The sequence below is a fragment of the Rhynchophorus ferrugineus genome, unplaced genomic scaffold, assembly GCF_030347505.1.
Source record: "Rhynchophorus ferrugineus isolate W39M unplaced genomic scaffold, kcgeb_rfMv2 rfM11, whole genome shotgun sequence".
NCBI classification, from domain to species: domain Eukaryota; kingdom Metazoa; phylum Arthropoda; class Insecta; order Coleoptera; family Curculionidae; genus Rhynchophorus; species Rhynchophorus ferrugineus.
In genome coordinates, this window is record NW_027472590.1 from 32,640,603 (window position 1) to 32,663,110 (window position 22,508).

General features: G+C 32.8%; 1 protein-coding gene across 3 annotated transcripts in view; it reads left to right on the forward strand.

Annotated features, from left to right (window-relative positions):
• Positions 1-22,508, forward strand: part of Trpgamma (Transient receptor potential cation channel gamma) — a 249,720-nt gene that overhangs the window by 201,004 nt on the left and 26,208 nt on the right. For all 3 annotated transcript variants that reach the window (XR_013007620.1, XM_076417087.1, XM_076417086.1), the window contains 4 exons: positions 8,510-8,643; positions 9,173-9,281; positions 10,869-11,064; positions 11,122-11,313. Coding sequence is in view for 2 of the 3 variants with exons in the window: in XM_076417087.1 (XP_076273202.1) it covers positions 8,510-8,643; positions 9,173-9,281; positions 10,869-11,064; positions 11,122-11,313 (631 nt within the window). In the remaining variant the exon portion in view is untranslated. The remainder of the gene's footprint in view (positions 1-8,509; positions 8,644-9,172; positions 9,282-10,868; positions 11,065-11,121; positions 11,314-22,508) is intronic.

Here is a 22,508-nt window from a genome sequence, read left to right on the forward strand (position 1 = left end):
GATCTCGATAAAGTTGAAGCTCTTAATATATTACCATCAGTGTACAGAACCACCGTTTATTGGAAATGCAAAAGGATATCTACTATATCTTATCAAGGATATGTTAATATCAATCACTAGTAACTATTTTTTCTATAGTTCCGACACCATATGGTTACATATCGCATATTATCTCTAGTAATACTTATTCAATAACGGCATACCATAGAACCTTAAAACAGTTTTGATATAAAACTAGTGTCATACATTTACCGAGGTAAAAGTTATATCAGTTTTAAAATAAATATTCCAGATGAAAAATAAATATTCTGGAGGAAAAGGGGAAGAATACAGGACAGTTTGATCGAAAGTTGAGTGGCGATAAGTGCATAACTGAAGGAGCAGTGTGAGAATTGCTTTATCTCTTTCGTACTGGACAGCCAATCGTTAAAAAACTCACTGAAATTATTGAATAAGTCATTACAATTACAAACAAGACACTTAAACATTCATTAAAAACAAGGAAGACGATGTAAATGCTTGTTGGGATTGAAAAATAATTAACTTAAACCTAGTCAAACCATTAAATCCAATTCCTATTATCAACAACTGATACGATTGAAGGATGCGATTAAATAAAATACAAGAATTGAGTAGTAAGAAAGACTTTGTCTTCCATCACGACAATAATCCCAAAATATGTCTCAAATTCAAATCAAAATTTAATCCTTCCAGTGATCATATCCGTTGAGTTAATATCATCATCAATAGTATAAAGTTGGCACTAGAGAGTCCTGTAAAAATAACTTGGGTAGTTCTTCGAGCAGTAATTTCTGAAGTTCCATCAATCAAAAGGATACTTCCGCTTCAATCAATAATGGCGTTGACATTGGTTGTAGAGATATTGTATGAGATAAGCATTTTCAAATTTTAATATATATGGCATATATTTATGGCGCTGTAGTCAAAGCACCAGGACCATCCTGATGTTGCGATAGTAGCAAGTTCGAATCCTGCTGTATTTTAACTATTTTTATTTAGAATGCAAAATACAAATTATAAATATAATACAGTCAGGTGTTAGGTTATGTAAACGGAATAAAACTAATACACCCTATCCTATTAATCACAGAAAGAAGAATTTCCTTTTATGAATACTAGATTTTAAAATATATTATCATACAAACAGCCTCTCATTAGGAAATTAATATTATCTTCTAAAACAACAACCATTTTCAGGTCTTGATAGACACAAACTTGTTTTATGTGGTATGAACATATTTATTATATTTGGAGTTTGATCACTATCCCTATTTACAAAAACATTAAAATCGTCATCTTTTTTGCCAATATTGCTACTCTTTTTACTGCCAACTATAGCTTCATTTCCTTTTATAACAGCTTAATTGAAAAATCTCCGGACTACCGCAGTAAAACACATTTTTTTTGGCAGAATTATTTTTTTTATTCAACATAATTCCCTTCAAGGGTGATACACTGATTTTAGCGACCCTCCAACTTTTCGATATTATTTTTGTAGTACTATTTGTCCTTCGCTCCAAAATAGGCTTCAGTTTCGGCGATCACCTCTTCATTCGACGAACATTTCTTCCCAGCGAGCATTATTTTGAGATCTGAGAACAGGAAATAGTCGGTGGGGACCAGATTTAGAAAATAAGGTGGATGAGGAAGCAATTCGAAGCCCAATTCATGGATTTTTGTCATCGTTTTCCCTGACTTGTGACATGGTTCTTGTCTTCGTGAAGTAGCACTTTCTTTTTCTACAAATGCGGCCGTTTTTCGGCGATTTCGTCTTTCAAACGGTCCAATAACGTTATGTAATAGTCGTTGTTCATAGTCCTTCCTTTTTCGAGGTAGTAAATGAAAATTATTCCATGTGTATCCAAAAATACAGACGCCATAACCTTGCCAGCCGACTGTTGCGCTTTTCCAGGCTTGGAGGAGGTTCATCGGGTACAGTCCAGTCGGATGACTTTCTATTAGACTTCGAAGTGAAGTGATGGAGTCATGTTTCATCTACTGTCACATATCGATGCAAAAACTCGAGTTTATTACGCTTGATCAGCTTCAAACACTCCGAATCATCAACTCGTCGTTGTTTTTGGTAAAAGTGAGCTCGCGTGGCACCCACTTTGCACAGAGCTTTCTCATACCCAAATATTTGTGAATGATATGATGTACACATTCAGTTGATATCTTTAGAGGTGTCTGCTATTTCATTCAGTTTCAATTTACATTAATTCAAAATCAGTGGATTTTTAAAATGTTTTCGTCGGTAACAACCTCTTTTGGGCGTCCACTGCGTTCACCGTCTTCGGTGCTTATTTCACCACGTCTAAACTTAGCATACCAATCCTTGACGGTTGATTTTCCTTGGGTAGTGTCCGAAAACTCGGCATCAAACCAATTTTTTACTTCAACCGTATTTTTTCCCTTCAAAAAGTAATATTTTATCAACACGCGAAATTCCTTTTTATCCATTTTTTCACAATAACAAAAGTTGCTTCACTCAAAATGCTATAATTCACAAACTAATGATCCGACAGCTGTCGTTAGGGTTAACTAAAAAACATATGGATTTAATTCTAGTAGCGCCATCTATGTATCAGGCCAGAGAGTTTTCAATTGACCTGTTAATTTACCTCTAAGGCATTCATTATAACATTTTAAATTATTTTCTCCTCAGCGGCACTGATACCATCTACCAACCAATAGGTTTTGTAACTAGAATAATTTCATGACGCCAATACAGCTCCAAGTGAAAACTTATCAAAAGTCCTTTCTAAGCACTCTTTTTGTTGTGATACAACAACAGTGAAATGCCTCAAATTGCAATCCTGCAGTCGATTTAATCTAGTTCTTATGGATATTGAGGTAGGCAAAAATTTGTATTAGTAACAATTATTACCATAGCCAATGACAACATTCACACTATTAAACTGAATTAATATGCAGAGGTTTTGAAGAACGAAATTGACTATTCAGAAGATACTTGTCAATAGGTGCAGTCTTGTCAACTTTCAAGATGACCATATTTGGCATTCGCCATTTCACTTACGAAAACTATCGAGCATTATTTTCATAATGCAACTATTGATATAATACGAAACACCTCAGTACTTAATTACAAGTAATTCAAATACTGTCCAACTCTGCTGACAAAACAAATGATCCCAGCTACGTCAGTAACCAGGCCGGGTAAGACCGGTTGTGTTTTGGAATTATCTTCAAGTATGTCACTCGCCAGTCGGTAGGTTTAATACCTAGTAGGTCCGGTTAAGATAAACTCTAGTTAATACAAAGGAGATGTTAAGATATAACAAAAGAAATAGACCTTATAACAGAGCAAATAGGCTTAATGTCACGCATTCCTAATCTCGCGACACTAAAAACTGTAATTGATTTTTTTTAAATCGTTTGTAGCTGCAAAAATTCAATGTTATGACCGCATACCGTATTTATTAGTTCACTAAAATTCCAGATGCTAATAATAAATCGCCAGTCAACTTAGCATGGCTAGCTAGATTTTACGACCAAACTCGAAAAACATTGAATCACAAATATAAACGGGACGGTCGCTGAAGACCGAGAGAAAAAAAACGGGATTCGGATTAATAGGAGGCTGGATATGGTACGGTCCTCCAGAAATGTATATGATTTTCCCATTGGTTTGGTTTCTCTTCACCGTCGACCTTTATTTTTATATTTCTCCTTACAGATCGTTGGTTATTCTCGAATTGTTTTGTATATTTTAAAGCATTCATGGCTCAAAATTAGCATTAAGCTATAATACTGTAATTTTGTATTTCAAAATATTGTTTTTTATTCTAAGTGTGTAGGTTGGGGAGAAAACAGTTTCATTTTGTCATAAATGATAACTTTAGTCGTTAACAACTATTTTAGTTATAGATGTATTAGTACACTTTCAATGAAACGATACTAAAGAGCTTGGCAATTAGGAAGATAGTTTCCAGAAGATAATTTTCGTCATATTTTGATTTTCTCCTTCCGAAATGGAAAATGCAGCGAAGGTTCATCGAAAATTGTAGGTATTTATGATGATCAGACTTAACTAAGACTAAATGCCAAAATAAGCTAAATACTTGGATGCTATATGAATAAACAATGATGTATATGTATAAGTTAGCTATCAACATTTTAAAAAGAAAAAATCCCTATTACTCGACCTAATATTGGATTGTTAGATGTTAGTCTTGATAATCATCAAAAAATAACCGATATTTTATTATCGAATCTATTGAATTTAAAAACTTAAATACACAGGCGGTTGAGTGTACAATGGCTATATAAATTGCTAATAATGACTGTAAGGAAAATGAAAACAGTGTTGCGCTTAATTATATCATTATAAATAAGACAAGAATTTGTCAGCATTATGCGGGCTATGGAGTGCTGTGGATACAATGGAAACGGAATTCTGTGAATGATAACTTACGTTTCACTCCCGCTAATTTACTGAACACTAGTTATAGATCATGTTTGGTAGCCGCAGTGGTCAAGGGGAAATTTCTTCCACTTCTTCTAAAGTCGAGGATTCGAATCCTACTGGGGTATGGATATACTTATGTTTGTGATTTTAGTTGTAAATGTTTTTAAAGGCCACAAGAAATAACCGATGTCTTCTAGCCTCTATGTTAAGCCCTGGCCATTTGTAAACTAAATATCGAGGAAGGTGCTCCGAAGCCAATATTAAACTCTAATATAGTCCGAATAAACTCTAATTAGTACAAAAGAGACTAAACATTTCTTCAATTGTTAGTTAATCGACTCAGACTGAGCCGACTGCTCTAAAATGGCCTATGTTTTTTGTCATATCCTAAGTGAATACATTCTAACCTCTATTAGACCAAGTTAGTGCCATTAATTATACAATATTTTACTAATTTAAAAAAAAATGTTGTACTATAGTATCCTGCTTATTAAGTAAATTATATTGTGATCAAAATCATTAGGGTGTTCTTTTTAACTATTTTTTTATAATGATCGGCATTATACAAATAACAATAATAACTATCAACAAAACTAAAACTATTTTCTATAGCATTCAGTTGGTACCAATCTTCAAAAGAAAGCTGTTAAAATTCTATGATCTTTTACTCATACGCTTGTGACTAACTAAGCTAAGAGTGGCACTACTTTTATAGTGTTTAAAACATTGAATTATAAACAATTGCGTGTTTTATTTTTACAATTCTTCTTGATAAGGAAAAATGCCGTTCAAGCGAAACAATGACTTAAAAAATGTTATAATGTCTGCGCTCCATCAGAAACAATAATAAAACGTTGATTTATTTACTTCAAACGTGGTCGTAGAGACACCGCTGATGCAGAACGCAGTGGACGTCCAAATGAGGTGGTAACACCAGAAAACAAAAAAATCCACAAAGTCGTTTTGAATGATCGAAAAGTGAAGTTGCGCGAGGTATCTAGCATCGTAAAGATATCAAAAGATGGTGTTAGTTTGATATTACATGAGCACTTGACATTGAGAGAAATCTGTTCAAAATAGATGCGGCATTTGCACACTGTTGACCAAAAACAAGAAAGTGTTGATGATTCTGAGCAGTGTTTGAACATGTTTAAACGTAACAAAGCGAAATTTTTGCATCAATATGTGATAATGGATAAAACGAATTAAAACAATCCTCATCTGAGTGAACAGCAACTGGTGACTGGCCTATTTAAAGGCAAAAAATAAATCGATCTACAAAATTGTTACTACAAAAGTGTTATGAGCGGCGCTGGAATGATTGTGTGGTTCTTGACGGCCCTCTTGTCTAACCTCGGGTGCTCCTATTTGTGTGTTCTGGCTTCTAATGTTATCAAAATACTCTATACACCTTTCATATGTACCTTTTAATATCGACATTCTGATACATAGAATCGTTATCTTCCACATATTGATTTTTCCAAATTCATTACCTTTATTGTTTTATTTGAGGAGATCTACTACGAAGGCCGATCACATACTTTCGGAAACCTATGGTGATGGATCTCCTGATTGTCATGTCTCAATTATCAGTTTTGATTTCAGGGGTTTAAATTTGTTGATTTTGCTAACAGTAAAAAGAAATAGTTAGGAAGACCAAACGGTTCTTAAACTCCCAAAGAACTTATAGGCATATTAGAAGTTCCAAGCAGCTATTTCACATCCGCTTATATGCAATAGGAAAGACCCAAAGGGTTGAAAATGGCTATCATACGAATTAAGTTAAAATTCCACTTCAACATCGTCGTTTCAACGCTTTCCATGCAAGATGGAAGAGTTTTCTGTTGAAAATTGTAACTGGCGGTGAAAAGTAGCCCACTTATGATTATTCTAAACACAAAATATTGATCCACATTGATAACAAAGAGTCTATATAAGTGGCACACGGTTTGTAAACTCTGGGGATGTGTGAATGTTCCATGAAAGAAAATCTAAAAATTATTTTGAATATTTTTAATAGGTCGGCTAATTTTGTAGCTGGTTTACTCAGTTTTATTCATTATATTTAAGAGCGAGTATACCCCGCGTTGTAATAATTTATTATTGGTTCATTGGATAAATGGCCCAATTCTATTTTACGGTTCGCTATTAAATTTGGAGCAATAGGGAAATGCCTTCGCCGTAATTCCGTCGAGGAAACGTTCGTCTATGTCGTTTAATAACATGCCTCCTTATAACTCTTCATGTAATACTTAGTTTGTGTATTAAAATTTATATAATACCCTTTCATTTTAACCCGAATATATTTTCGTTTAAAAATCAATAGAAGATTCTGATTTGTTAAAGTAATTGGATATTTTTAAAGTAATCAAAACATGTTTTATTCTGTTTTATAAACTATATAACTTATGTTGGACTACTGTTTTTTGTTTTTAGATAAAATAAGTATCTAGAGAATTAAAGATTGCCTTTTCATTATATATGAATATATAATTTTGTTAAAATATATTTTAAAGTCTCCTTTTACCAACTATGAGTTTATCTGGACTGGGCCTAAAGTTTAACGTGGGCTCCGAACCACGGTCCACAGTATTAAGCCTACCGACCGGCGAGTGACCAACTTTAGAAATCATCCCAGAACACATCCGGTCTTACCCAGCCTAGTTACTGGCGTGGCTGGAATCATTCTCCTTCTGTCCTTTGTTTCAAAATAAGCCTCAGTTACGGCGATCACCTCTTCATTCGACAAACATTTCTTCCCAGCGAACATTCTTTAGAGATCTGAGAACAGAAAGTAGTCGCTGGTGGTCAGACCTAGAGAATACGGTGGATGAGGAAGCAATTCGAATCCCAATTCATCGATTTTTGTCACGATGCATTGTCTTAGTGAAGAAGCACTTTTTTTTCTTCAAATGCGGCCGTTTTTCGGCGATTTCGTTCTTCAAATGGTCCAATAACGCTTTGTAATAGTCACTGTTGATGGTCCTTCCAATTTTAAGGTAGTCTATGAAAATTATACAGACGCCATAACCTTGCCAGCCGACTGTTGCGTTTTCCCACGCTTTGGAGCGGGTTCATCGTATGCAATTCACTCGGATGACAGTCGATTAGACTTCGGAGTGGAATGATGGAGCCATGTTTTATCCAATGTCACATATCGATGCAAAATCTCGAGTTTATTACCCTTGATCATCTTCAAACACTGCTCATAATCATCAACTCGTCGTTGTTTTTGGTCAAATGTGAGCACTTTGCACAGAATTTTCTTATATCCAAATATTCGTGAATGATACGATGTACACGTTCATTTAATATCTTTAGAGTGTCTGCTATTTCACTCAATTTCAATTTACGGTCACTCAAAATCATTTTGTGGATTTTGTTAAATGTTATCGTCGGTAACAACCTCTTTTGAGCGTCCAATGTGTTCACTTTCTTCGGTGCTTATTTCACCAAGTCTAAACTTAACACAGCAATCCTTGTTGGTTGATTTTCTTGGTGCAGTATCCGCAAAGTCGGCATCAAGCCAAATTTTTACTTCTATATTTTTTCCCTTTAAAAAGCAATATTTTATTAACACGCGAAATTCATTTTCATCCATTTTTTCACAATTGTTGCTTCACTCAAAATGCTGCAATTCACAAACTAATGATCCGACAGTTGTCAACATTAATTGTCGCTCGTAAAATATTACAGCATCGGAGAGATAACACATTTCACCAGAACAGAGTATATAAAACAGTAGAAAATCCTACAAGGAATAACCATCTTGAGTCACGCCAATAACCAGGTTGGGTAACACCGAACGTCTTCTGAGATGGTCCCTAAGTTGGTCACTGGCCAATCGGTAGGCTTAAAGCCGAGACCGTGGTTCGGAGCCCCCGTTAAACAGTAGGTCCAGTTCAGATAAACCCTGGTTGGTAAAAAGGAGACTTTGAAATATATGAAAAAAAATTATTAGAACAAATTCATAGCCCCGATAGGTTAAAAAAATTAAATTTAAAAATTGATATAGCAATATTTATTACCAATTGTTTGACCTATGAATGTTTGTTTCAGCTCTTTGAAATTGGTCTACATATTTTCCGTCAATCCCCATCTAGGACCCTTACAAGTATCGCTATCGAGAATGGTAATGGACATCATGAAATTCTTCTTCTTATACGTTCTGGTCCTATTCGCCTTCTCCTGTGGTAAGTTCTGGATATTTTTGTTACCATCCCGATAATCCCCGAGAGTATAATTAGCAATAAACTAAAATGTTTTTTCTTCATTGCTGTGAGAACGTTTCACAGAAAACATTAATTGGAAATAAATTAGTCGCGCGTTTATAGACGGCGTAATTGTGTTTATAAGGTTTGATTAATCTTAACGAACAATGCACGCGATATTAATTAAATCGAGAGAAGATGATAGACGTGACGAGAACCTCCGTCGATATCATTCCTCGAAATTGCCGTCAATATTTTGTGGGATATCAAGGATGCTCGCTTTTACTGGCCCTTTATTGGCCCCATTCCGTTTTTAAGTGGAACGGTAATAGATAGACGGGAAAAGTAATAACTAACGGTTAGTGTGTTACGGTAATAAAACACGAAAAAAAAATGTTATTCGTCATAATCACGCCGACGTTCCTTTAAGATGATAATTGTCTGAAATAATTCTGGATATATTTTAACTATGTGTAGGAACTATATTTGTTTATTTTTTGTTATTTCCTAGGTCTGAATCAACTTTTGTGGTACTACGCATTGGCTGAGAAAAGGAAATGTAAAGAAGAACCATCCATCAACGATACTAACGCCTGTACTATATGGAGACGCTTTTCTAAGTAAGATTTCCCTTATTGTTATATTGCAATATACTACAAGTAAGGTAATGGAACACCCAATAAATCCCTTTAAATTTATTAAATCCCATATCAAATAATTGTAAATCAAAGACGCAATTAAAACAAAAATTCTCAAGTATATTCACTTTTATTTGAATGAAATAACTGGTTTAACAAACTTACCCTAATTGTCAAGAAAAGTATCATTCTATGACAAGAAGGAAGTCATTTTTGGATTCAGAAAATTCAAAAATTTCAAGGATTGCAACACAAAATATGACAGGTCAATTGAAATCAACCATCAAGGGTTTCTATGCTAAGTTTAGACCTAGTGAAATGAGCACCGAAGACGGTGAATGCAGTGGACGCCCAAAAGAGGTTGTTACCGACGAAAACATTTTAAAAATCCACAAAATGATTTTGAATGACCATAAATTGAAACTGAATGAAATAGCTGACAGTTTAAGGATATCAACTGATCGTGTAAATCATACAATTCACGAATATATGGGTATGAGAAAGCTCTGTGCAAAATGGGTGCCGCGTGAGCTCACTTTTGACCAAAAACAACGACGAGTTGATGATTCGGAGCAGTGTTTGAAGATGATCAAGCATAATAAACCCGAGTTTCCGTGTGGATACGTGACAATGGATGAAACATAGCTGCACCATTTCATTCTGAAGTCCAATCGACAGTCATCCGAGTGGACTACATACGATGATCCCTCTTCAAAGCGTGGGAAAACGCAACAGTCAGCTAGCAAGGTTATTGCGTCTGCATTCTGGGATGCGCATGGAATAATTTTCATTGCCTACCTTGAAAAATGAAGAACCATCAACAGCGATTATTACATAACGTTATTGGACCGTTTTAAGTACGAAATAGCCGAAAAACTGCCACATTTGAAGAAAAAGAAAGTGCTGCTTCACAAAGAAAATGCACTGTGTCACAAGTCAGTGAAAACGATGTCAAAAATCCATGATTTGGGCTTCTAATTGCTTCCTCATCCACCGTATTCTCCAGATCTGCCCCCCAACGACTATTTTCTGCTCTCAGATCTCAAAAAATGCTCGCTGGGAAGAAATTCTCGTCGAATGAAGAGGTGATCGTCGAAACTGAGGTCAATTTCGAAGCAAATGACAAATTGTGCTACAAAAATGGTATCGAAAAATTGGAAGGTCGTTATAATCAGTGTATAACCCTTGAAATTAATTATGTTGAATAAAAAAAAACTAATTTTGCTAAAAAATGTGATTTACTATGGTAGGCCGGGAACTTTTCAATTGACCTGTTACAAACAAACCTGTATTATTAATGTACTAGCTGTTAACTGATCTTAAGGAATAATTATTTTAATTATTTAGTATACTATGTTATTGAAATATATTTTTCTTATTATTATTTTTAATTTTGTCCTTTTCCTGTTATATTTTTAAATAATAAGACATAATCTGTTGCTGTATCCTTTACATAAAAAAAACCTTTCGCAACCTTTATCTCACCTTTGTTTCACAGCTGAATTTTAAATAATTCGCTTATTTTTATGTAGAGAAAATCACATGATAACGAAACGATGCTTGTTCCAGCTTATTCGAGACGGTACAAACGCTATTCTGGGCAGTATTTGGCTTGATTGACCTCGACAGTTTCGACTTGAACGAGATAAAGATCTTCACTCGGTTCTGGGGAATGTTGATGTTCGGAACCTACTCAGTTATTAACATCGTGGTCCTCCTCAATCTTCTCATCGCCATGATGAACCATTCATATCAGTTGATCTCAGTAAGTAGTTGTCGCGAGCATATCTAACACGGATTTATGTTTAACTTGCTGTAACAGGAACGAGCGGATACGGAGTGGAAATTTGCTCGGAGCAAATTGTGGATCAGTTATTTCGAGGAAGGGGGCACGGTACCGCCTCCGTTCAACATCATCCCCACTCCCAAGAGCGCCTGGTACGTGATACAGTGGGTGAGGAGGAAATTTTTCGGATCGAGAGCGGCGAAGAAAGAGCACATGAGAACTATCAGAGTAAGTTTCTGAATTTTGACGATTTCTGAAATTTATGGAAAAGATATCCATGTAGTGTAACCAGTTCTAAGCTATTCTATAAATTTGGCATAGTTACTCCCTCCTCAACACCAAAAGAAGTTTAATAATTAACACCATATTTATAGAAAATAGATAAATCCAAATTATATACGTTTTTGTTCTCAAAATTTGGACAAAAATCGATGGATAAACATTATTTTTTGATAGAGTGGTGTTTCTGTACACTCGTTATTAATTATTGTTAAAAAAGGAACTGAATATATAACTATACATTGTTTGCTTAACTATTTTCACACATTGCTATTTTTACCCATTTATTTCCAAATAATCAAATATTAAAACGCAAATAACAGTGAGTTGATTTCATAGAATCAGAAAATGTCTTTTATAATCATTAATTTAAATATAATGTGTTTTTTTTCTGTAAAAATCTATTCGCCAGTATAATTTCAGTGAATCGGTCAACATTTCTAACACTGAAGATATATTACCCCTTCAAACAAAGAAGATATTTACAATTTCAGTTGAGAATAATCAAATAAGTCAAGTTTTATTTATTTTAAATATTTAGTTGAAACCATCCTGTGGTAAATAAACAGCTTTAAAAAATATTCTTTATATCTACCATATATGTAATATAATAGCCCACAAAAAAAAACAGTTAAGGTTAGTTACATACTTGGTCTTCTTTATCTGGTCTTAAATGAAACACAAATGTTGATTATTCAGATGATAAAATTGTAGTTTTGAACATTGTCTCCAGAGACATCAATATCTGCCTTCAGAAAATTGTCTTTATACTATTAATTGGTGAAATGAGATTTTTCGATGAGCGAAATAATGTTCTTCGGTTCAAAAGAAATAAAGGAGAAAAACTTACCACCATCTATAAAGACAAATATATCATAAAATAGGTACTCATATAGCTGAACTTTATCAACAATCTTCATTTATTTAATTTACTGTACTTAGGATTCATTAACTCACTGATCCATTCACTGAATGGATGGTTAATAATTAACAAAATAATATACTAAGTCAAATAATGACAAATAAAAATTAATGAGCTTTTTTATTAGATCAATTAGATGTTAGATGTTATTGAGTTATTATTGAGCAAATCACTATCTGAAACTACATAATGTGGAAGAATATTCAAATCAATGAACTGTATTAGCAAAAATTGTATCAATTTCGAGCTACATGTCAATTAAAAAAACATATATATTTAGATGGTAAAAAACCAGGGTATGTAAAAAAAATTTGCGACATTTTATCTTTATTGCTTCGTAAAAAAGCTTTCGGTAAGCTCATAAAAAGTTATATCATCTGTATCGTCGAAACCGCTTCTAAAATCTAAAATCACAATATTACGTGGCTTCCGGTTTTTCATCCTGGTTATCTTGATGTCTAGAGCGTTCGGTATAGAGAAAACTCAATTAAACTTGATGAGATTGAAAAGCAATAAAATTTAACGACATAATGTACGAATTTTCAAGGATTGTAGTGTAGGAATTGCAGATATCTTTAACAATTTATATTTTAAATAAATAATATTGTTTCCGCAGTTATTAATGTCAATGTGAATTAAGAAATTTAGAGGAAATGATTATTGAATTAGTTATTATATAAAATATTTTTCTTAATATTTTTATTCGTTTACTAATTTGAAATTTTTCGTTTTGAAAACTGCACAGAAGATCATTTGCTTACAAATGTATTATGTAAAAATCGAACTTAGGTTGGTTTTTATATCATTGTTAGTGATTTGCGACACTCATCGATGATGACTGGTCAGTGTTAAATACTGATAAACAGCCTTTATTCAGCCCAAAGTATGATTACGTTAAATGTAAATGTCCGTCAAGTTTTTATTATCGTTAACCCTTTAACTTTTACATGATTTGATAAATGTGTTAAGTAAAAATCGAACTTAGGTTGGTTTTTGTATCAGTGATTTGCGACACTTATCTATGATGACTGTCAGTGTGAAATACTGATAAACAGCCTTTATTCAGCCCAAAGTATGATTACGTTAAATGTAAATGTCCGTCAAGTTTTTATTATCGTTAACCCTCTAACTTTTACGTGATTTGAAACAGGCAAAAATTTAATAATAGTTCTCATTTAACATAAGTTGTTTTTTATATAAACAGTATAATACACAAAAAAGTATTATATTTTTTTATTGAATAGTAACAAGAGAACAGTGTTAACGTTATAACATGTATTTCAAATTATTAAAAAATAAATTGTTGAATAAAGTATATTTAGATTGTCCACTTTTTATAATTTCTTTATTAGATTTATTTTGGTCTGAATCGTTCATACATGCATTTCCTTAATCGTTCATAAATATTTTCCAAATCTAGATGCTTTAATATTTCTATGGAACTATTTTCTATAGCTACATAAATTGGTGTACTTGATGTTCCATCTATATCGTTTATATTTTTGGCGATTAAATATTCATCAAGCTTTCTACAAAAATTAAATTGTTCTTAGCCAGAAATAATATTTTCCAAAATTCTCAATACACGAAATTTTAAAATATGATAAGATAATCGCTCAAAAAGAAAAAGAAGTAATAAGTTATTATTCGTGACGCAATAGGTCGGAGCTGTAGCAGTTAAACTATAAAATTATAATAATGACATATTTTTCAATGTCTCAAATTTGTTGCTTTAGCTACTTTTGTTTTTATTTTAGTCATTTGTTTGTTTGTCGAGTACCGAAGTATAACAAATCAATTAATATATTTTATGTTTTATGATAACATAGTAAATTAAGTGGGTTCGATTTTCCACCAGTTATGAACCCATTGAAGTGCGAATAATAATGTACAATTGATTCGCAAAATGATTTCTGACTGATAATTAATAATAAATAAAGTTATTGCCGTTATTATCAAGCACATAAAGGAAATCAAATAGAAATGTGCTGTTGCCAAGTTTTAATGTCTTGGCAACTTCGTTCAGATACTGTAACGAGAAATAGAGCAAGATGTTCTGAGCTGACCTGTCTGATGTTTCCTTATTCCAACGTTTCTGTACAACCATTTATACCATGTGTTAATTAAACGTATATATATATATATATATATATATATATATATATATATATATATATATATATATATATTGTATACTGACTAGTATATTAATTGTATACTGACCTTTAGTTGTTTTCTCTTTCATCACCCTGTCTTGGTAATTGTCAGTATTGGATCATAAACCAACATTCAGAAACCTTCACACTTTCAACACACAAAAACTCGCTGGGTTTATAATTCGTAATTATAATATTTTGAAGAATTTTGCAGACGTTTGACAAACGGACAACTTTAGCAGATTCTTTCGGTTACATGTTCGATCTTCTCGCTCAGCCATCTATCTCTTTATGATATTATATATGTATATAATATTATGTATATAGTCTATTCAAAACAGTAGTGACACACGCGATCAATATACGTCTGTCGAAAGTTATAAATTCGTTTTACAGTCAGACAATGTTTTCCTTCTCATTTTATTCTATTTAAAAAGAGATAGATGGCTGAGCGAGAAGATCGAATATGTAACCGAAAGAATCTGCTAAAGTTGTCCGTTTGTCAAACGTCTGCAAAATTCTTCAAAATATTATAATTACGAATTATAAACCCAGCGAGTTTTTGTGTGTTGAAAGTGTGAAAGTTCCTGAATGTTGGTTTATGATACAATAGTGACAATTACCAAGACAGGGTGATGAAAGAGAAAACAACTAAAGGTCAGTATACAATTAATATACTTTCATTGTAGGAAATTGTATTACAGAGTGTGAAAGCTCTATGAGCATGTTCAGAATATACATGAACATTTGGTTAAAATGTATGAGGATAGAAAGAATAGTAACTGTTTTGCAGATATAGCAAATGCATTAAGGAGAATGCAGTGATTAAATGTAACTTTATCGAGAAAGATGTATACAAGTAGTAACAGGACAAACTAAGGAGAAATATAGTAATATCATAATGACTTTACAAGGAAACATTGCATCGAAGGAAAGAACTAAGCGCAGAACACAAATATACAATCACTAAGATATACAAATGTTAATTAGGTGGATTAAGCCTTCGGGGGATACCACTCCATTAAAAAACCTACCTAGAACCTCTACCTATACTAGTGTGAAAAAAATTTTAATGTATATATAATAAAACAACTGAAACCTATCAATTATTATGGCTGTATAATTAATTGTAGTTTAAAGTTATTCGATAATATATGCATTAGATGTAGTATAATGTTAAAATTAATTATAATACATGACATTTTTATTTCATTATCTTATTTAGATTAGAATTTTGTTATATGTCAGAGTCAAAATGTACTAAAACTCAAGAGTTGCTGCGGAAACATTTCGACGTTTTGATGCCACGTGTGTCACTACTGTTTTGAATATATATACATACTAGCGACCCGCCCCGGCCTCACACGGGCGCAATGCTGATACTAAATTAAATACACTACAGAAAAAATATGAACGTTGTATATAAAAACATAGCGGCCCGCTCCGACTTTGCACGGGCATAAAATATATATGCCTATGTCACTCAATGAAAACATGATTAAAATCGATCCAGTATTTTTGGTTCATTCATTACTGCCCTTGGCCTGCACGCATTAAATTTGGAGTAAAACAATTCCTCTTCCCCTATACTTACTATGAAGATTTCCTGCTATCTTTGGAATATCTAAATTCATACAATTTTTATTACATTACACATTTTTAAACGCAAATTTTAAATTTGTAATATCTCCGAAAATATTTGTTTAATTTACATGATGTAAGGAACCATATTGATCTATATTAATTGCACACTGTATTTAAGGTACTTAATTCGATAAGGATTAATGCCGTATTGCTTAAAATAGCTTCGTAAATAAGCCATTTTCTCACGTAAAAAGTAAACATTAAAAATGGTTAATGTGGGTTATCCCTAAAAGATAAACATATACCATCGCGGACTTTTTTGTAGACCTTTTTATGGTGTACAATACTGTAGTACATTAATTTGATCTAACTCGTAGGGTTAGGCAGCGTTTTTGCTAATTGCTAAATAAGCCTAAAAAAATAGGTTAATTTACGACATCACGTTAGAAACCTCTAAAATTAGCAATGTTGCCTTAGTGTATTAATATATATATATATATATATATATATATATATATATATATATATATATATATTATTTGTAGCATTCACAAGCAAAGTAGCATGTAATGTTAATACAACAAAATAGATCGAACTAGAACGAATATTACTTAGAGTTTCCTGACCTATACGTCGAGCGATATCACGTTTACTCAAAAGAACAAAAAGGAATTTAATCTCTTGTCGAACGGTTCGCTTATTAAATCGTCCACGCCACAAGGACTATTTGTTTCGCAAGTATGGGTTCTCACATATCGGGGTCTAATTTGTCGCGGCTTGGAAACGTCGAGAATTTCTAATGCGTCTTCGAGAACGGAGAATAGCAGAGACTTTTCAACGGCGGTTTATAAATGTCCGCAAATTTATATTGAGCGGGTATAGTTGTCGATAATCACCTTTGGTTTTGATCCATTATTGTACGTATTATAACAGGTCAATTGAAAAATACGCGGCCTACCACAGTAAAACACAGATTTTTGGCAATTTTTTTTATTCAATATAATTCCCTTCAAGGGGGATACACTGATTATAGCGACCCTCCAACTTTTCGATATTATTTTTGTAGTACGATTTGTCCTTTGCTTCAATAGGCTTCAGTTTCGGCGATCACCTCTTCATTCGACGAAAATTTCTTCTCAGCGAGCATTCTTTTGAGATCTGAGAACAGGAAATAGTCACTGGGGGCCAGATCTGGAGAATACGGTGGATGGGGAAGCAATTCGAAGCCCAGTTCATGGATTTTTGCCATCGTTTTCACTGACTTTTGACACGGTACATTGTCTTGGTGAAGCAGCACTTCCTTTTACATCCTTCAAACGGCCCAATTACGTTATATAATAGTCGCTATTGATGGTCCTTTTTCAAGCTTGTCAATGAATATTATTCCATGCGGATCCCAAAATACAGACGCCATAAACTTGCCAGCCGATTGTTATGTTTTCCCACGTTTTGGAGCGGGTTCATCGTAGGCAGTCCACTCGGATGACTGTCGACTAGACATCGACGCAAAAACTCGGGTTGATTACGCTTGATCATCTTCAAACACTGCTCCGAATCATCAACTCGTTGTTGCTTTTGGTCAAAAGTGAGCTCGCGAGGCACCCACTTTGCACAGAGCTTTCTCATACCCAAATATTTGTGAATGATATGATATACACCTTCAGTTAATATCTTTAAAGTGTCTGCTATTTCATTCAATTTCAATTTACAGTCATTCAAAATCATTTTGTGGATTTTCTAAATATTTTCGTCGGTAATAACCTCTTCCGGACGTCCATTGCGTTCACCGACTTCGATGCTCATTTCACCCTATCTAAACTTAGCATACCAATCCTTGATGGTTGATTTTCCTGGGATAGTGTACGGAAACTCGACATCAAACCAAGTTTTTGCTTCAACCGTATTTTTTCAAAACAACAAGAGTGGCTTCACTCAAAATGCTATAATTCACAAACTAATGATCCGACAGCTGTCAAATTTATACACGCGTCTTTTGAGGGTTGGGGCTAACTAACAGACATATGGATTTAATTCTATTAGCTCCATCTATGTATCAAGCCGGGGACTTTTTAATTGACTTGTTATGTAATATTTACTGTGTTAATTAATTTTACCACCATCCAACCATATTTCAGTAACTTTCGTCTACTTTTCTCAGAGCCGTGGATTAACTCACTAGCTTATTGACAGGTGACAATACAAAATCAGCTAACATTCGTTCAAAAATGTTTTTTATGAAACACACTAGAGACATTTCAGTTCGTAATGTTATAAATAAAAATAAAGACATTGTTGACATAGCATAACTTTAGTTGGGCACTTCTTTTCGTATTTTTCTATATCGTAATTTAAGACACGTATTTCGACATTTTTCTATTACTTCATAAGGCAGACGAAAAGTTTCTTGTGCCGCCGACGAGACCTCCGAAACGCGAAAAAAGTACCTCCAGATCCGAAACACGAAATTGGAATTCTTCTGAGACTGTTTATAAATATTTCAAAAGCTTTGATGACTCGACCCTTTTATTTTCTCCTCGATAAGTAAAGAGAACTATATTTATTCAGATTTTTTCGTAAACAGTCTCGAGGGTAGTACATATTTCGCTGGTAAAACTAAGTTTAACGCTAACATATGATAATGGTGCCTTTCTTTTTAAGTTTTTTAAATAAGTTATTTGTTAACGACAAAGCAATATATTAGTTTAATAAAAAACGGTTCGAAAACAGTAAGATAAAGTTATCTCTCATAGGCATATTGATGAATTTCATTTATGGAATAGTCTTGTAGTCTTGTAATTTTTTCAATTATTTAAACTCTCAAGATAAATATGTACGACTAGTTTTTACAATCTAGTGATTTTGTGTAAAAAATAGTATTCAAGCTCATGTCTAAGATCTAAAATAGATATATTTGGCAACTCTCGAAGCTTTTTAAACACATAATTTAAATTAATAGCTCTATTTGGAAGATTTATTGTTCCTTCAGCCTCCCAATGAATCCACTGCTGTCATATAATTATAGTACTTCGATGTTATTAAGGTACAATCGTGATTTGTCGTTCGTTTTTTGCAAAACCATTATGAAAACAACTTCAAACATTAGATAAGTTGTCAAATGAAATATAAATAAGACATCCAAAGGCTGTATGTAATCACATTAATGAGCACTTCATTTTACTGGCAAGAGGCAGCTCCATAATATATTTTCTGTTCAAATCAATTGATTAAATACACAATCTGTATCTGACTCTGACTAATGACTAATCACATATACATTCGTTCAAATATGTTTTTTATTAAAGACACTAGAGACATTTCAGTTCGTAATGTTATAAATAAAAATAAAGATATTGTTGACATGGCATAACTTTAGTTGGGCACTTCTTTTCGTATTTTTCTGCTCGTAATCCAAGATACCTATTTCGACATTTTTATATTAATTCATAGGGCAGGGGAAAAATTTCTTGTTTTCGCAATCTAGTAATTTTGTCTAAAAAATATTATTCGAGCTCATATCTAAGATCTAAAAGAAATATAGTTGACAACTCGAAGCATTTTAAACACATAATTCAGCTTAATAGCTCTATTTGGAAGATTTATTGTTTCTTCAGCCTCCGAATGAATACACTGCTGTCATATAATTATAGTACTTCGATGTTATTAAGGTAGAATGGGCATTTGTCGTTCGTTTTTTTTTACAAAACTGTGTAAACAACTTCAAAAATTAAATAAGTTTTAAAAGAAACATAAATGAGACATCCAAAGACTGCATGTAATCACATTAATGAGCACTTCATTTTACTGGCAAGAGGCAGCTCCATAATATATTTTCTGTTCAAATCAATTGATTAAATACACAATCTGTATCTGACTTTGACTAGTTATTCTCTTTGGTGTTGTCAGTCAGACTAATCACATATACATGCGTTCAAAAATGTTTTTTATTAAAGACACTAGAGACATTTCATTTCGTGATGTTATAAATAAAAATAAAGACATTGTTGACATGGCATAACTTTAGTTGGGCACTTCTTTTCGTATTTTTCTATATCGTAATCCAAGACACCTATTTCGACATTTTTATATTAATTCATAAGTCAGGCGAAAAATTTCTTGTTTTCGCAATCTAGTGGTTTTGTGTAAAAAATATTATTCGAGCTCATATCTAAGATCTAAAATAAATGTAGTTGACAACTCGAAGCATTTTAGACACATAATTCAGCTTAATAGCTCTATTTGGAAGATGTATTCTTTATTCAGCCTCCGAATAAACCCACGGCTGTCATATTATTATAGTACTTCGACGTTATTAAGGTAAAATGGGCATATGTCATTCGTTTTTTTTTGCAAAACTGTGTAAACAACTTCAAAAATTAAATAAGTTTTAAAAGTAACATAAATGAGACATCCAAAGACTGCATGTAATCACATTAATGAGCACTTCATTTTACTGGCAAGAGGGAGCTCCATAATATATTTTCTGTTCAAATTAATTGATTGAATACACAATCTGTATCTGACTCTGAGCAGTTATTCTCTTTGGTGTTGTCAGTCAGACTAATCACATATACATTCGTTCAAAAATGTTTTTTATTAAAGACACTAGAGACATTTCAGTTCGTAATGTTATAAATAAAAATAAAGATATAGTTGACATGGCATAACTTTAGTTGGGCACTTCTTCTCGTATTTTTCTGTATCGTAATCCAAGACACCTATTTCAACATTTTTATATCACTTCATAGGGCAGGCGAAAAATTTCTTGTTTTCGCAATCTAATAATTTTGTCTAAAAAATATTATTCGAGCTCATATTTAAGATCTAAAATAAATATAGTTGACAACTCGAAGCATTTTAAACACATAATTCAGCTTAATAGCTCTATTTGGAAGATTTATTGTTTCTTCAGCCTCCGAATCAATCTACTGCTGTCATATAATTATAGTACTTCGATGTTATTAAGGTAGAATGGGCATTTGTCGTTCGTTTTTTCTTGCAAAACTGTGTAAACAACTTCAAAAATTAAATAAGTTTTAAAAGTAACATAAATGAGACATCCAAAGACTGCATGTAATCACATTAATGAGCACTTCATTTTACTGGCAAGAGGGAGCTCCATAATATATTTTCTGTTCAAATTAATTGATTGAATACACAATCTGTATCTGACTCTGAGCAGTTATTCTCTTTGGTGTTGTCAGTCAGACTAATCACATATACATTCGTTCAAAAATGTTTTTTATTAAAGACACTAGAGACATTTCAGTTCGTAATGTTATAAATAAAAATAAAGATATAGTTGACATGGCATAACTTTAGTTGGGCACTTCTTCTCGTATTTTTCTGTATCGTAATCCAAGACACCTATTTCAACATTTTTATATCACTTCATAGGGCAGGCGAAAAATTTCTTGTTTTCGCAATCTAATAATTTTGTCTAAAAAATATTATTCGAGCTCATATTTAAGATCTAAAATAAATATAGTTGACAACTCGAAGCATTTTAAACACATAATTCAGCTTAATAGCTCTATTTGGAAGATTTATTGTTTCTTCAGCCTCCGAATCAATCTACTGCTGTCATATAATTATAGTACTTCGATGTTATTAAGGTAGAATGGGCATTTGTCGTTCGTTTTTTCTTGCAAAACTGTGTAAACAACTTCAAAAATTAAATAAGTTTTAAAAGTAACATAAATGAGACATCCAAAGACTGCATGTAATCACATTAATGAACACTTCATTTTACTGGCAAGAGGGAGCTCCATAATATATTTTCTGTTCAAATTAATTGATTAAATACACAATCTGTATCTGACTCTGAGCAGTTATTCTCTTTGGTGTTGTCAGTCAGACTAATCACATATACATTCGTTCAAAAATGTTTTTTATTAAAGACACTAGAGACATTTCAGTTCGTAATGTTATAAATAAAAATAAAGATATAGTTGACATGGCATAACTTTAGTTGGGCACTTCTTCTCGTATTTTTCTGTATCGTAATCCAAGACACCTATTTCAACATTTTTATATCACTTCATAGGGCAGGCGAAAAATTTCTTGTTTTCGCAATCTAATAATTTTGTCTAAAAAATATTATTCGAGCTCATATTTAAGATCTAAAATAAATATAGTTGACAACTCGAAGCATTTTAAACACATAATTCAGCTTAATAGCTCTATTTGGAAGATTTATTGTTTCTTCAGCCTCCGAATCAATCCACTGCTGTCATATAATTATAGTACTTCGATGTTATTAAGGTAGAATGGGCATTTGTCGTTTGTTTTTTTTTGCAAAACTGTGTAATCAACTTCAAAAATTAAGTAAGTTTTAAAAGAAACATAAGTGAGACATCCAAAGACTGCATGTAATCATATTAATGAGCACTTCATTTTACTGACAAGAGGGAGCTCCATAATATCTTTTCTGTTCAAAACAATTGATTAAAGACTCAATCTGTATCTTACTCTGACTAGTTATT